Source organism: Peromyscus maniculatus, chromosome 3, assembly GCF_049852395.1.
Source record: "Peromyscus maniculatus bairdii isolate BWxNUB_F1_BW_parent chromosome 3, HU_Pman_BW_mat_3.1, whole genome shotgun sequence".
In the NCBI taxonomy this organism is placed as follows: domain Eukaryota; kingdom Metazoa; phylum Chordata; class Mammalia; order Rodentia; family Cricetidae; genus Peromyscus; species Peromyscus maniculatus.
In genome coordinates, this window is record NC_134854.1 from 31,839,727 (window position 1) to 31,857,132 (window position 17,406).

At 36.2% G+C, this 17,406-nt stretch overlaps 1 protein-coding gene across 3 annotated transcripts in view; it reads left to right on the forward strand.

Moving 5' to 3' along the window:
- Positions 1–17,406, forward strand: part of Sema3a (semaphorin 3A) — a 462,166-nt gene that overhangs the window by 440,947 nt on the left and 3,813 nt on the right. For all 3 annotated transcript variants that reach the window (XM_016008089.3, XM_076566308.1, XM_076566309.1), the window contains 2 exons: positions 3,967–4,034; positions 15,947–16,089. In XM_016008089.3, the coding sequence (XP_015863575.1) occupies positions 3,967–4,034; positions 15,947–16,089 (211 nt within the window). The remainder of the gene's footprint in view (positions 1–3,966; positions 4,035–15,946; positions 16,090–17,406) is intronic.

Sequence of the window (17,406 nt, forward strand, 5' to 3'; positions counted from 1 at the left end):
GTAAGGAGAGTACTGAACTACAAGGTGGTCATCTCTGCTTCACATAGGCAACGGGCATGTGTCTCACTGTCCCAACACTCAAGACACACATGCACATAGATTCAGTGAAAGTCAAGAATTTCTTCCTACATGTAAAAATGTTGCATTGATGTCTTTAGTGTATTAATATTGATTAAGTAACATTCCTAAAAATATTTCATTTACCTCAGGAAATTTTGATTGTCCCTGTTATTACAACATCATCCTGTGTTTATAGCTTTAACTTGAAACAAAAAACTATATAATCAATTTCATCTGCGTGCACACATATGTGTATGTGAGCGTGTGTATATGTACTACTCATGCATTTTAAATGTTATCTTGATAATACTTACAATTATTTTACAGGGAATTGTTTAAATAAAATTGCTAAGTTATAATTAGGAAGTTAGTCGACAGGTGCAGGAGAGAGGACTTAGTTGGTAAGTGCTTGTTGCAGGAGTACCTGAGTTCAGAATCCCAGATCCCAGGGGAAAGCCTGGAAAAGAGTCACAGATCTACACTGCTGAGGGGAGGGCGCGCAGACACAGAGAGCTCACTGATCAGCTTCTCCAGTGAGAAAGCTGGTGAGCTCCAGGTTCAGCCAGTTCAGTGGGCTCCTGGTTTGTGAGAAACCCTGTCTCAAAACAATGATATTGATGATGATGATGATGATGATGATGATGATGATGATGGTGATGATGATGGTGATGGTGATGATGTGGTGGTGACAGAGAGCAACAGAGGAAGGCACCACTGTTAAAGTCTGACCTACACGAGTATACAGGCACACATATGCATACATCTGCATGCTCAAAATATCTGTACAGCATACACAATGCAGACATGCACAAACAAAAATTTATTGAGAACAACACAAACAGATTAAACAAAATTGCAGCTTCCTATGCAAGAGCCAAGGCATAAAGAATGAGAAGGATTTGGGAAGGTGTTGAGGAGGAGAAAGATTATAGTAAACTACATTGTATATAGAATGTTTAAATAAAAACAATAAAACAGAATGGCGATTTAATCATTTAATGTAACATTATTCTCAGAAAATGCTCTCATATTACAGAGAACTGTTAGACACAACCTAGACTTGCAAACAAATCGGTTTACTAGTGTCTAATAAAATAAAAATAGTTCTTAATTTTACAAAGCAGCAATATGACCAGATTCTCTACTCTTTCCTTATAGTTGCCTTTCTTTCTTGATAATTACTGTTTTGGGAGGACATAGTGATGGATTAATGAAAGAATATGTAATATCTCGTTAATGTACCTTCAAGCTTACCACCATGCATATTGACCTATTCAAACAGAGAAAAGTCACCACCATCCCTAAGCCACTGCACTCTAGGAGCAATATAACTTTGTTTTAGCATAGATAACATTTCCAAAGAAGCTGTGTATCAGCCTTTCACAGTAGTGAAACATATTCTGCAGCATTTATAATGTTACAAATGTTATAGGAAATCATGACCCTAACATCAACTTAAATATTTTCACTGATGTTTGGGAAATTATTGTTTCAATATTAAAAATCTACAACTGGGGCTGGAGAGATGGCTCAGTGGTTAAGGGTATTCACTGTTCCTCCAGAGGACCCCAGGTTAGTTCCTAGACCCACAGAGATGACTCACAACCACATAGAACTTCAGCATCAGAGTCTCCAACCCCCTCTTCTGGTCTCATGGTATATCTATGAATGCACACAGATGCACAAACATATACATAAAATAAATAAATAATATATCTTTTTTAAGAAATTCATTAACAACTTAGCTTCATCATATTAGCATAAAATTAGAACACAGAATCACACTGATTCTAAATGTAAAAACTCCTACTGTAGATCACATACATAACCGAGTTTTCTTAATCTTTCAGAATTCTAGATTGAAATGTTATGATTAACACTTTCATAATCTGTTGGAATTTTACAGTTGAAAAAACTGGCTGAGTCTGAAGTTAATATATCTTGATTAGAGGAACTATGGATCTTTCAATACATTGCAATATACAGTCATTACTGTGATAATTATAAATTATTTAAGATGAAATTTTTGTCCTTTAAACTTTTTAGCTCTAGGGGACTTTTGTGTTGCTCAAATGTACATGTGGAATTCATATTTGATCTAAAAATGACTATTTTCTTTATAAGAAATAATAATGAGAACATTGCAAGATTTGGTAATGAGAGGTTTGAATTTTAAGTTTTTCTTATCAAAAAATGAGAAAAAGAAATAAAAATAACTATCATTTAAAACTCATATTTATATATTTGCAAGTGGTTCTCGCACATCCACAAATTAAGACCAAAAGATAGTGCTTTTGTTTTTCTTGTGAATTATAAGTTTTACTTGATCCAACTCCATGTGTCTGGCACTAGAAATGTGTTTCAGAAGGGTGTGTAGAGTCCTTTCAGCATATATATCTTCTGATAGCAGTTTTTAAAGCTTGAACCATTGAGAAAGGCTTTCCCCAATGCTTTGTGGCTCAAGTTTCACAGTTTTCTTGTTGGCTCAATTTTCAAATGTACACATCTGTTTGATAGTCTCACTACTTCTACAAATAGAAATCTATAAATACTTTAGACCTCTAAATTTATGAGCACTGTAATGAATTCCATGTTTACAATTTTCAATGACCAATAAAGGTGCTCTTTTCAAGGATGGTAACTAATTTCATCGCAAGATAATACCTTTAAAATTGATGAAAAAGAAAAAAAATCAGTCAAGTACAGCTAGGCTTTGCCTGTGTGTTACACACAGCCATTCTCCATTTTTTCTTATCTCTCTGTCTTTATCTATTTTGTATCTGGTAGCAGGAGACCAACTCCTCCTCTAACTGTGTCTAATTGCAAGTAACCTCACATACAGTTTGAGAAGCCTGGCAAGGAACCTAACTCTAGTCTGATGTATACATTCTGTTCTTCTGTAAAAGAGAAGGTCATCTTGGTCCACCCACTCTCCTAGCAAAAGAAGATCTTGCCTTTAAGTTCAACATTTGTGGTTGTTTTCCTACATTTCTCCAATGCACAAATAAACTCATTTCCAATCATAGCCATAGGATAGGGCAATCATGGTGGTGTATACCTGAATCCAGCCTTGACTGTAGAAGGAGACCCTATCTAAAACAAGGAAAGAAAGAGACCGATGCTGGAAGTGTAGTCCAATGGTACAGCACATGCAATAGGCTCTGACTTCAAACCCTAATACCAAAGGAAAAAAATCAAATAATACACATTAAAGATGCTTTTCTAAGTTGGACTGTGGTGGTGCATGCCTTTAATCCCAGCACTCAGGACAGAGGCAAACAATCTCTGTGAGTTCGAGGCCAGCATGGTCTACAGAGTGAGTTCTAGAACAGCCAAGGCTACACAGAGAAACTCTGTCTCAAAAAATAAAAAAAAAGTTGCTTTTCTATAAAATACTGATATGACAAAATTAAAAAGCAATAAAAGAAAGAATTTTTAGTTTAAACATTCTAAAGTTAGACAATAGTATATTTTAAAAGGATGTTTGAGCAATCAGGAAAAATCATCATTCATGTGAATTTTAATTTTCAAGCTTACACCCACATAGATGATGAGAACAATAGTTGGATTGTGTTTATTGAAGAAGTGGGTTGCTGTTTCAGCATATTATTCCTTATTTCCTCTAAAGTGAAGTCTAGAGCTTCTCAGTGTTAGATTGCTGTTGACTGATACCTGTTGGAAAACAAGCATTTCTTGTCTGTCAGTGATAAAGGCCTTTGATTGCAGCTGCTGAATTCAGTGTCCTTGTTCCCCATTTGATCACCTTTGACCCCTTCTCCACCCACACTGGATGAAAATGCATGTCTTGCTTTCTTGTCTGTAATATTCAATAAGATTTGACTCTTCGGAAATTTTTAACTGGGAAAATAGAGATAGAATAATGTCTCTTAAATGTAATTGTTTTAGACGCACAAGACGACAAGATATAAGAAATGGAGACCCACTGACTCACTGTTCAGACTTACAGCACCATGGTAAGTCACACTCTTCAACTTTAAACCTCTGACACTAAATTGACAAGAGTGCACACATCTCTTCAAGAGTACTTAGGGGGAAGTACGATCTGGCCTGAAGTAACTGCTAAAGAACACACAAAACGGGAATAGCTTTTATGATCACAAGTGTAAGAAATTCAAGATTTTAGATCTTTATGAGACACAAAACTCAAATGTCTTAGACAAAAAGAAGCCAGGTTTATGAACATCCTTTTACATACTAGCTAGTCAAGGAGGTAGGCAATAGAATTTTTAATTAAAACATATCAACTAAACTTATCAAATAAACTTAATAGAGTTAATGTTCAAATCAACTGAGAAGCCATATGTCTATATGATGATGATACAAAGCCAGTATATTCTTTCTGAGTATTTGAGTCAGATAGATGAGGAAGCAATGTCCTTATGTTAAAATACTAGTTGTATATTTCCTCGAAGTGGGCAATTTGCAAGCAATATGCTGTATGCTTTCTGTAAGATATTAAGACATTTTAAACATCACAGTTGCTTATTTCACTCGAAACATCAATCAACCTCCATTTAAAATGTATCATTGCAGTACAAGCTCATTCTCTCTATTTCAACTTATGAGATTAATAATGAAGCTGTGCTTCCCTCTGCTGGGGGAACTTCCCAATGACAAGGGCACTAATGAACAGTTAAAAAATAATAGTTAACATGCAAAGCATGTACACTGTAACCGAACACAATCATCCTGTTTTCGCTTCAGGTACCTTGCACGGTATCACAAAACACTCTTGCTCTTTTTTTTTTTGATTAATTTTCATTTGATTTCCTATGTGTGTAGATAATTCTTGTTGTATGTTTTTTAAAGAGGAACCACTACTACACATAGCACTTGAGCATGCATTGCGAAATCCAATTCCTTCTTGAAATGCAGGCCCCATTGTGCATAGTCTCAATGGGTTGTCATCAGACTCAAAAATCCTTGGTAGGATTGTGGGAGAATCAGGAGATGTTGGATCAAATGCTTTAATCACTCACTCTTAGACATTTCTGGTCAATGGCTTCCCGGTGGGTTACTCTCCTGACTTTAAGGGAAATGACCAGTGAAGAGGAGTGAAGTTTTAGTTGTCTTTGCCTAAGGAAGATGACTGTACTAGCTGTCTCCTCCTGAGCTTTACAAGGAGCAGACTCCATTTAGACAATTGAATATCTACTGTTTTCCATGAGTTTATTTCAAATGAAAATATTGTACTATGGTCAGCATCATTTCACACATGAGGAAATAGTAATTATTAATTCATTATATTAAAGAATTTATGTGCTTGTATCTTGAGAGTTAAAGATAAATATCAGAAGCAAAAGCTCACAGAGATCCCCCTGACTCTTCCTCCCCAGTGCTGGGATTAAAGGTGTGCGCCACCACTGCCCGGCCCTGTATACTATTTCAAAATAATATCTAATGACATAGAAATGTCTCCTATACAGATGGGAAAACTGAACAAGGACTTTTTCTTATTTTATATTTTTTCATTTTACATACCACCCACAGTTTCCCCTCCCTCTCCTCCTCCAACTCCCCACCCCGGCACCTTCCCCCACAACCCTCATCCACTCCTCAGAGAAGGTAAGGCCTCCCATGGGGAGTCAACAAAGTCTGGCATATCAAGTTGAGGCAAGACCAAGTTCCTCCTCCCTGCATCAAGGCTCAACAAAGTATCCCTCCACAGGGAATGGGCTCCAAAAAGTCAGTTCATGGACCAGGGATAAATTCTGGTCCCACTGCCAGGGGCCCCACAAACAGACCAAGCCACACAACTGTCACCCACATTCAGAGGGCCTAGGTTGGTCCCCAGCCATTAGTCCAGACTCCATGAGCTCCCACTAGCTCGAGTCAGCTGTCTCTGAATAGGAACTTTTTTTAAAGTAAGACATGTTTAAATTAATATTGTTGATTATTGAATGATTTTATTGGAGCTAATGTTGCCCATTTTGAAGATGTGCTTTGGTGTTACTGTGTTGGTTCAAGCCTATAAAAATTAAGTGCATAGAATTATTTTGTGATAAAGAGTAAAGTGTGAATGAATTCTTCTCCAAATAACTCAATTAGCATACTTATGTGGGATGAAAAGGAATTGTGACAGTTTAGTGTTACAATAACTATTTCTATTTTTTTTTCTTTTCGGTTGGTAAGTACCTCTATTTTATGTTTGAGATAGATGGGAGCAAAGGTCCAAACAGCCCTCAAAATTCCAAAGCAATAAAACACTCCTTCCTCAAAGGTCCCTGTGCTTGTTGGCTGCTTTTGTTGGTAATTGACCAAACACAAAGCATACACAGTGTAGGTTAGAGTGAAGTTCAAATGTGAGCAGAGTCAGGCAGGAATCCCCATTTGGCCAGGCTCAGTCTTACCATTAGGGATCCGTGAATTATCTCAGCCTAGTAGATATCAATATTTGAAGGTAAATGGGCCCCAATCCAGAGCCCAACCCTGTTTAAATCATGTATGTTGTCTTGCTAATGTCACTTCTCACATTCAATAAAATATATGTGCTCATATGGAAACAAGTAGAGATATTAGATGGTTTTTAACAGAAAGCTTCTAAGCAACATGAAGCTAAATTATACACTTCAGTATGATCACTTCCAGCTGTAATAGTAAACATATTCTGTAACACTCTATATTTTACATATCCTGAGTTTTTAATAAAATGACTATATATAAAATATCTTGAAATTAAGGTGAAAGAAATTGCACTTCTGATATAACCTTCAACACACCCTCACTGAATGTTCCTATTGTGCAGAGCAGGAGTAAGCTGAACTGTTCTGGATGAAACGGGAAACTCCACCTCACTTCCCTTGGTCCCAAAACACTCCTCTCTATCACCATGGCCGCTCACCCAAAGCCTTCGTATCCAACCCTAATAGTTCATGTGCGCTGGAAAATCTTGTCTTTCTAACTGCACACTAGGCACAATGCTAATGCAGAATTCAGGTTGTTTCCAATCCATTCCTTACCCTCAAAGGAGAGTGTGCCTGAAATTGGAGCTTGTCCAACTTTGCATTTAAGAAAATGACTGGCCAAGTCAATTACCTCTCCACTGTCTCTTTTCCTCCCTCCTTTCAAGCCAAAATGAGCTGCAGCACAATTTATGATTTTGTGTCCAGAAAGCAAAAAGCTTCATTTTTAAAATTCATACCACCATCTTATGTTTCTGGATCCTGGAAACTTTATGCCCTATCTTCTAATTGAGTGGCATCATTCAATTTCACTTTCTAATAGTTTTCTTGGCTGTTCTGCATAGATGCAGTTCCTTTTTAATGTCCCATAATAAAATATCCACAGAAGTAAGGCAATCTTCTAAATTATCTCAACAGCTAGCCCATCTCAATTTATCTTGGTTGGCATCAAAAATCATACCCAAATTTCATAAAATCTCTTTGGCAGTACTGCCCTTTTGGTCTAAGGAGCCATAAATTTAGTATTTTGTGACAATGATTCTATGATCTGTACTCTACCATTTTCCAAATATGAATATGAGCATTTAACCCAAAGAGGAGCCATGAGGTTTGATCAGGTGCTGATGTCATCCATTTAAAACACAGAGCTCCATAAATTATGAAATACCACCTATAAAACAACCATGAAGATTCCATGTGCTACTACATCATGAGCTGCTAAGAAAGAAAATGGCCCAGGAATGGCAATCTAGTGCAGAATTCCAGATCCAATCTTGCAGACAGATTCTTCAATAAAAGTCTTAGGGAGAAAGAAATGCCCATGTAGGTGAGGGAAACAATGAAAAAATTCCTAGTCATAATCATAGGTAGAAGAAATGAAAAAAAAAAACTGTTCTTTGATTTATAAGTCGGGACTGATGAAGGCTACAGATTGGCATTCATGCAAACCAGGTAGACTCGTGACTTTAGACAGAGAATTTAGTCCCAACAAATGTCAGATTCATAGAGTTTGACACAGGGAAGAAAGATTAGAAAATTCCTTCTAAAATAAAGCAACTTCAGCTCTGATCAAGAGTAAAGGTAAGACACAAACTAACATGAAACCAGTTGAAATGTGATGAGTGTGCATTGTAGAAGCAAGTCACATGGTATTGCCTGCTATGACTTTTATAGACACCCTTGAAACTCCTCTCTTTGGAGTAATCAATGAGCAACAGTTATCTTCAGATGTCGCCTTAGGCAAACAATCAATTACATTTACTAAATATGTGTGAGGTTTGCAATATTTTCATTTATTTTCTTTTCTTTACAAAAATCTTCATCTCATCCCAGATAATCTATTTTGCAATTAAATTTAATTACTATAAAGATTCTAAGTTGTCTGCCTTTTTCCTTTAATTCCAAAAGCTGTAGGGATCTAATATCATTATAATACAAGATGGTATTTTCATTGTTGTTTCTGGGAGGCTTCTGCTTCTGCAAATGATTGTTTCCTATCTCCCATCAAATCGCTTAGGGAACGTAAATGAAAGATTAAATTCTATGTTTCCTGTTCTATTTTTTCAAACAATTGTTCCTATGGCAATCATGCTCTGGCATATAGGTTATTTTGCTTTCTTTGGTAAAGCATTCACTATAAAGTCACGAAAATAAAATACACCAGATGTTGCACATAGATTCATAATATTACAGTAAATATATGCATATTGGTACCACTCTGTAAGCTTTTAGGTTTCATTGTGCCCTATGATTAGAAGAGCTCTAGTCGTGATATCATATATTACTAAAAGAATATAGCTGTGGCAAGTCTCATGTTTCATTTCATAACACATTGATTTCATCATTATTTCAAAATAATTTTTCTAAAAATAAGACACACTAGCTAGTGACTAGAAAGATACTTTCTCCAACAAAATAATTACTTAAAATAATACTGGTCAAATTCCCTTGCCTACCAATCTGCTTATCCCTTTCACTGTCCATATGCTGACAAGCACATTCTAAGAATCAATCCAAATAAATATAAACACATAAGAAATATTGAAAACTACCTGAATTTTAAAATTCAATACACTATATCCAATTGAAATGTAATACCCAGAAACAAAAACATGTCTTGATGTGCACCTAAGATGTAGTTTGTAACTTTAATAGGCTTTATCAAGTAGTTATATCATATCCTTACATTTTCTGTAAGATCTCATTTGGTCTTTTGGTTCTTGTCAACTCACATTCATTAACCTTCATTAACATTGGTCACATTTCTAATAGATGGATCAGATGGAAATGACTGTGCTTTCATGCAGAAGCCTGCATCACAGTCTGCCAACACTTACTGAGACTGATGGCTGCAACCATCACCATGAACATTGAAAACCTATGTCACAGACATCCCACTGATAAACAAGTGTGATTCCTTTCATGTGCTACAATTTATATTTTAGACTTTTAACTGCTCCAAAATAAAGACAACTGATAAATTGTTGCTATCCATCTAAATGTGCAGATGTAAAATGCATGTAAAGGCTATGTTATAATGGCTTTTTACTTCTTTTCATTTTTAATTTTTTATTAGCTCATGACATACAACCCCTTCATCCATGATATGCCTTGTAATTGCCTGCTACTAAGATGTTTTTCATCTACTTGAAATCTTTTTGCTGATAAAATTTTGTATTTCTGGATCATAGTGATCAATGCTTATGAACATATTGCTACTGTTTTATGTTTCACCAGATTTGTAGGCCATGCTTCATTTTTTTTTTCTTTTTGCTTGACCGTCCACGGGGAATATAAATGAAAAATATCACAAATCCAATGTGATAAAGCAACTAGAATTGATTTGTCTTTATATAGTAACTATAGTTCTTCAACTAGTAACTATATTTCCTAAGTGTCAGAAATGGCTAGTTAAATTACTTTGTATCTATCTACCTCTCTTGTGTTTGATTTTTATAGTTATTTTCTGTGAAACTCAATTCTCAATAAGGGACAAACACATCAAAATCCAATACCAGAAATCAAAGAAGGAATGAGTTCGTGGCTCACTACCTCATCCATCTGTCTCCTATCTGAGATTACATTTTCCAAGATCGTTACATTTGTTCACATTTCAATCTTGGGAAATGTTTATGGGGTTAAAATGGAGAATGAAATAAATGGGAAGCTGAAATGTGATTCCTTCTATTTCGGTACTATTGGAAGAGAATCAAATGCTAAATAAGGCCTTAAGCAACATGATATTTCTGGCCAAATGATGGATATCGTGACTTTCTGTTGTTACAAAAGGAAGCAATTTATTTAAGTTCTTTCTTTCCTCCCATTCTTTCTACTTTATTAGTCTCATTTCATTTCCATAAATTATTCCACTAAAAGAGGAAATGATTAATTGAAGATTGCTTCCTCAAAAACATTATTTCTTGTCATTAGCAGCTGCAACATATTGAAGCATTGTGTTATCCAAACATACTGCTGATTTTTAAGTAATATTAATATTTAGTTGCTTAAAATTATTTTGCTTTATTCAGATTGTTGAACCCAAGAGAATTTATTATATCAGTTTAATAACTATATCCTTAATGCCTATGGTAGCTTTCATGACAGAAGGTTGTAAAGTATAATTTAAATTTTTTTGAATTATATTGCTTTCTCCTGGAGATGTACATTTTCATTAGCCATTGCTAGCATAGGCTTTCATGAAAAATGTAAAACTATGCATATGACATCTCAAATACCTTTATTGTCTTATTATTTCATATTACAATATTTTGATATGGAATATACTTGATCATACAGATCTGCTTCTACTACATCTTAAATAAATTATTTTAGAGCTATTAAAGTTAAAATATATTCATCTAACTAGTAGTATAATAAAATATTCTACCACAGTAGGACTATAATTCCTTTGCCTTTTTATATTGGTTAAGCTTAGAGTCTGTGCCTGTGGATGTCAAAATTATATAAGATTTTAAATTCAGTGTATTTATTCAGGTTTGTATCTCAGCAGATACCTGGTAAGATTTTGTAATTTTCTTTCTGCTGAAATATGGTAGACATATTGAGCAAGAGACATGTTCAATTCAGCAATAATTGCGAACAATATGCTACGTGTACCACAAAGAGCGAGAGGGTTCTCCAATGTATTGAAGCTGAGGTGCTTTCTTTAATGCTTAAAGGCAAGTAGGACTAACATTAAAAGCAACACAATATTTGTCTTCGTGCAGACTCTTAACACGGGACTTTACTTTTGAACAATTGAAACTATTCCAACAACCATGGCACCGGCATCATTTATTTATAATACGTGTCTGTCTGTCTAGCAGACATAGCACATGTCTGTGTGCGTACACACAGAGACAAGAAGAAGAGACCCAGTGTCCCTGCCACTCTCTTCTACCTTTTGAAGCATTGTCTCTTGATATTGGGATTGTGATTCCTGCATGGGGCTGGAAGCCAGCAAGTCCAGCAGTTTTCCTGACTGTACTCCATTCCAGATGGACTCACAGGCCACTGCTGGACACCTCGTTGCAGTGCTGGATTTGAACTCCAAGTCCTTGTGATTGCACAGCAAGTTCTCTTGACTGCTGAATCTATTTATTGATTTATTCTGGTTTTTTTCCTTTTGTAATGGTCTAAGAAATTTAAATTGTAAAATGGTTGCTCTATTTCTTTAGGAACAGTTTTTCTGTATAAAGTTCTATTTGTAAAATATGTTCAGTTGTGTTAGATGGCAGCTAGGTATATGGTTGTAAAGCCACGGCATTTCCTTAACAATGATAACATTATATCGAAACATTTGTTTCTTAGTTAACCTGGAGATTACAGTAGATGTGACAGTGTATTCCTATAACCCCAATACTGGGAGGATGAGGCAGAAGGACTGTGAGTTTCATGCAGGCCTGAGCCACGGTTGCATCACTACATCATGGATGAATGACAATCTCATCTCATGGAAGCCACATCATGAAGTCACCAAGATACATTTTAAGAAAAACAAAAAATTTAGAAGTTATAACTACATGCATCTTCTATAAGTACTATGGATCTTTATAATACACTCAAGATAGTTTGTAATCGTTTTTCTTTTACTAAAGCAAAAATAAGGCAAAGAAAAAATGGCAATAAAGAGAAACACTCACAGAACAAAAGCCACCATGCACTGAGAATACATTTACTGAGGTGTCATGGGCGTATTATACATTGGCCTGATGATGTTCTCTAAGAGAGCCAAGGCGGGGCGGGGTCAGAGTTCACTGTTACCAGCCAATTGTTATTAAAGAATCTCAATAATTCCTAAAACAAGAAATAGTGTTTACCAAGGGTGGACATACGGGAAACACTGCAAGACAGCAGGCTCCACACTCGGAACACCCTGACATAAATACAGTGAGCAGCACAGTGGAGGAGGCCTAGGGCTTCCTCCGCAGCCACCCGGTTCCCGGTCCAACACGGCTTCGAGAGAATAAATTATCCAGCACCACTGTATGTGGCAGGGCAGCTGCCCCAGTCAGCTGCTTGCTCCTCGGGGAGATTTGAGATTATACTAATCCTGAATATGCAGGACTTCTTATCCTTCAGGAAACTTTTCGTGAACAGTATGTCTTCAATAAAGCATTTGACTCAAAGGGAGTGACTGTGGCCTCAGTGTGTTCTATGAAATGACAGTATGGTGCTGTTACAAATTAACAGTATGCTTGAAAATAGATAATAATCAAAATAGTATGGTGAGAAGATAACAGTGGAAATAATATTTCTCCTGTTTATACATTTTTGACAGAAAAAAGAGTGGAAATGGTGAGAAGAAAAGTGAGATAGTTGTATCTTCAGTATGTTGTGTCTTCAGTATTTCTTGTGTTGCCCAACATTTTTGCAAATAGCTCAGAAAGTAAAGTCAAAACAGATAATGGATGTTTTATTTCTTTCCAAACACCACGTTCGAAATGTTTATACAGCATCTGTGAAGCATGAAGTGAAACAAATATGAATATGACAAAGTGGTTGTGTCTGAACACTGAAATGTAGGGTGTTTGCCTGAGGTTTCTTACATGGAAGCTCTAGTCCTGGGTGAAAAGTTGGTAATGGTGTCCTACTACGGGAATTTACCAGAAACAACTGAACGCAATGGAAGTGTAGCCTTTATCTTTCTGGCTGATGCAGCAGAATCTATCTAACAACACAGAGTAGGATAATCTGTAACTGAAGACATACAGGAGGACATCTGTGTGCTGATTGTGATGGAAAGTTATTAGAACAGGAAGTGTGGTGTCACTGGTTATTAGCTAAAAGATGTTTCTCTTTCTTTTGCATGAAGAAAGGGGAAGAAGGGTCAACTCAATAGACGAACGGTCCTTAAGGTATTGGCAAGAGTAGAAGTTATCAAAGCACACTCAGTTCAGGCACCAACTTGCTGAACCAAAGTAAATAGGTGCTGTTTTCTCACTCAGATATGAAGAACGTGACTATTGTGCTGCTTAAAGAAAATCATTACATTGCTAAGTTGAACTAAAAGCAACATGATGCAAATTTTCTGTTAAGTCATACATCACTTGTGTGAGATTTGACTATAAAACAGAAGCAAAAGAGATGCTTTTCTACATATAAGAAGACACCTGTTATTAAGATCATTTTTTCTTGCTACATGAGAAAGTTTTGCTCCTACTAGAAAAGACTATAAAGATAAAATAAAACTGAATTGGTTTCCCAATGCTAAAAGGAATATTTGGTTTAATTGGCAAAGAGACAAGTCAGACCGTGATTTTAAAAATATTTTGATTAGTTCTTTGAGAATTTTGTACATTGCGTTTTGATCCTATTAGGTCTATTCTGTTTTGATTTTATGTGCATGAATGTTTTGTCTGGCTGTATATATGTGCATCTTGTATGTGTAGTACCCACAGAGGCTAGAAGATAGCCTCAGATGCGCTAGTACTAGAGTTATAGACAATTGTTAGTTGCTCTGTGGGTGCCAAACTTGAGGTCTTCTACAAGAGTAGCAAGTGCTCTTAACTGTTGAGCCGTTTCTCCAGTCCACAGACATACCCATTTATAATGAAGACCTCTTCTATTATTCAAGTCACAACTGTATTCTTAGCTATGTGTCAGCAAAAACATGTATCTTAGACTTCTATTGATAAGTCCATTGTCATTATAGATTCCATCATGAGGATATTTGGTCTGAAGGACATGGAAGTAAAGAGAAATTTAGTGGGATCTTCTGTTATCATGGTGTCACATATGTTGTGATTCAAGCACCGAGACATAATGAAATGATGTCTTCCCAAGTGTTCAAGTATTTCGTGATCAAGCAAGTTTACACTGTAGAATAATTAACAGAAAAATATATTTAATATAAACATTATTGGATTCCATGGCAAAGCATTCGAATTATTCATGGCAGGTTATGAACCGCAGATTTTGCAGGCCCTGGTGCACATAGCAATTCAATTCTCCTCTGTCCAGAGAACAGATGTCTTACAGAGTAGCACAGGGCCATGGGGGGTAGGGGAAGCATGTCACATTCATTATAGAATTTAGAGTCCTCATATACACGCAAATGCAAATATAAGTAGGTACCATATGAGATAAACAATGTGAGTTAGAATCAACTAATTGTTGCTGTTTATTTTCATTGTAAATTGCATTCTTTACTGTTTTCAGGGCATTGATATCTAACAAGAAGGGACAGATACGTGTCCCAGGATCAGAAAGACTTCCGTCCCTGCCTAGGGCAGTTGATAAGCAGGCGGTGAGGCTGAGGCATTGGGAATGGTAGTGTGGTAGAAGTCTGCTGCAGCACAGTGAGAGCTGGGCAGTGTGGGGCACAGGCCACACCAGGGATGAGCATAGAAGCAGTTTGCAAAAGCTTTCAACTTCGCATAAGCAAATCCCATTGTTTATGACAGAGAAAAGCAGTAAGTTGATTAAGGCGAGAGTAAAACTGTCAAAGTGGTGCCAAAGAGGAGGGAGAACATTTCTGTAATTAAAATCCTAGCTGGATTTGAGGGAGACAGCAGAAATTTTTCATCTGTCTGCACTGTCAGCTAGCTCTCTGTGCATGTGAAAATATATTTATTATTTTCTAAATTAATTTAATGAGTTCCAGATTGTTCAGGATGTCCTAATGGAAACAGGATTACACAAGATAGCACCGAGTTTTGTTCTCTCCCTGAGTTTCACCTGGCCTCTCTGTGTCATACTTTTGATCTGAGCTGTGTTTCAGTTACCACATTGAAGGAGGTTACAAAAAGGGTAAAATAATAGAAACTTAATCAGGAAACAGATTTTTGTATTGCTGCATTTTATTATGTGCTCTTGCCATGGTCCACAGCCTAACTCTGGAAAATAACAAAGGGTATGTCATTTTTAAATAAGAGCAATTGAAACCATATTGCATTGTAATTATGTGAGTTTCTACGGAGCCATCCCAAACATTTCACACCAGTTGGTCCACAGGACAAAGTTGTGAATTACTTAGGGGTTATTGGCGTTGAGTATAAACATCCTGAACTCTACATTCTGTAAAATGCTAGATAAATATTGGTAGGTGAATTTAATTTCACAGATGAAAAACAAATAACAAAGCAGCAAACTAGCTTGTCAGAAATAGCTCTTTTCTCTGAAAGTGGAGTCCGGTGACGTTCCTGCCAGAGAAGATAACGAAGTGCCTCCATGCATTGGAGAGGCACAGCACAAAGGCACAGGTCATAGTGCACATGCACAGTTCTGGTCATGGGATGCTCCTTGCTAGTAGATGACTCTCTGCATGTAAAACCCAAAACAAATGGTTAATCTACTGAGGCAAGTATTGCGTTCTGAAATCCTTGACTTGCTTTCTCTTTAATCAATCTGAAAATGGCTTCTACATAGGCAACAATTTATCTTCTGCCTTTCCAAATAAATATTTTAGAAAACTGTGGTTAGTAATTAACATTTTCTTGTTTCCTGTTCTTATCATTGACTAGATAATCACCATGGGCACAGCCTTGAGGAGAGAATCATCTATGGAGTGGAAAACAGTAGCACATTCTTGGAATGCAGTCCGAAGTCACAGAGAGCCTTGGTATACTGGCAATTTCAGAGGCGAAATGAAGATCGTAAAGAGGAGGTACAGGATTTCAGTTGACTGACTTGTCTCTATTGATTCATACATTAATTCACCCCAGTACTGCTGACTCGGAGGAAGGACGAGTACTGGTTACCCCAACACACTGCAGAACCAAACAGGAGATCTTTAGACAAGCAGCCAGTGCGAGCTGTTTTGTAGCAGACTATGTATGAGAAACAAACACAGCTGGGTAAGAGTGCCTGCCCAGGAAGCACTTGGAGCACATATTTTCCAGTCCGTATTTCTTGCCATGGTTAGTTATGAAGCATTTACATTTTCTACATTCGTGCATTGAAAGAAACAAATCAAGTTTCCCTGGAATTTTGGAGTTTGCTCACTGAATTCTGCTACATAAGATTATTTCTCTTTCTCTGTAACTTCTGCAAATGGGAAAAGGTTGGAAAAGAATTGAATACTTCCTTGATTTAGAGTGAAGAAATTGAGTCCCACCATCAATTCTGGTATTAACTATTAAAACAACTTCAGGAAGATCTTCTCAATAGATACAAATATAACAACTTATATAGAGAAAATCACACAGAAAGCTGCAAATTTTTAAACTACTTATAAGTATTAAATAAAGGTGACCAGAAAGCTTCACTCACTTGTAAAATGCATTAAGTGCATATAATTTTACAAGTTCACTATGAACACAAAAGTAAAAACAGCCCTGTTAGTTTTGGGAGTTTTTGACATATTAAGCAGTTCTAAAGTGTAGAATTACAGGGTAAAATTGTAAACATGCATACATCGTCAGATTATGCTCTCTGTGTCTTCTATTGCAAACTCTATTCAAAGTAAAAGAAAAGATAGATGTATCCTGGAGTGTACCCTTATACCATGTTACTTCCAGGAACTTGTAAATTGACAATAATTCACCAAACCTAAAATATATTTTTTCTTCTGTTGGCTTAAATACTGCTATTTTATTTTGCTTTATAGATCATATTATGAATTCATTTTAATCCTTTGCTTTCTAGGGTTTTGTTCCTGTAGTTCCCAGTTCATTATCTAATATGGACTTGTGTCACATTTGTATACTTGCTTTCAAATTTTAAATGTATCTTTATTCTTTCCTCCGGCTATCCTGAGTATTTCACATAACTATAAGATATTCTATAAAAAGTAGTGGTATTGTAAAAGTTTTCAAAGGGATCTAAAAGAACAATTGATAGACACGATAGCTTTTTCCCCAGGATAGACTTTTTTCATTTTAACTTAAAAATGTTAATTTCTAAAACCCACCTCAACAAATGTCTAAGTTTTTCTAAACAGAGTGGCAGACCTTGCATTACTCTGAAATCTGAATGCTTTCCT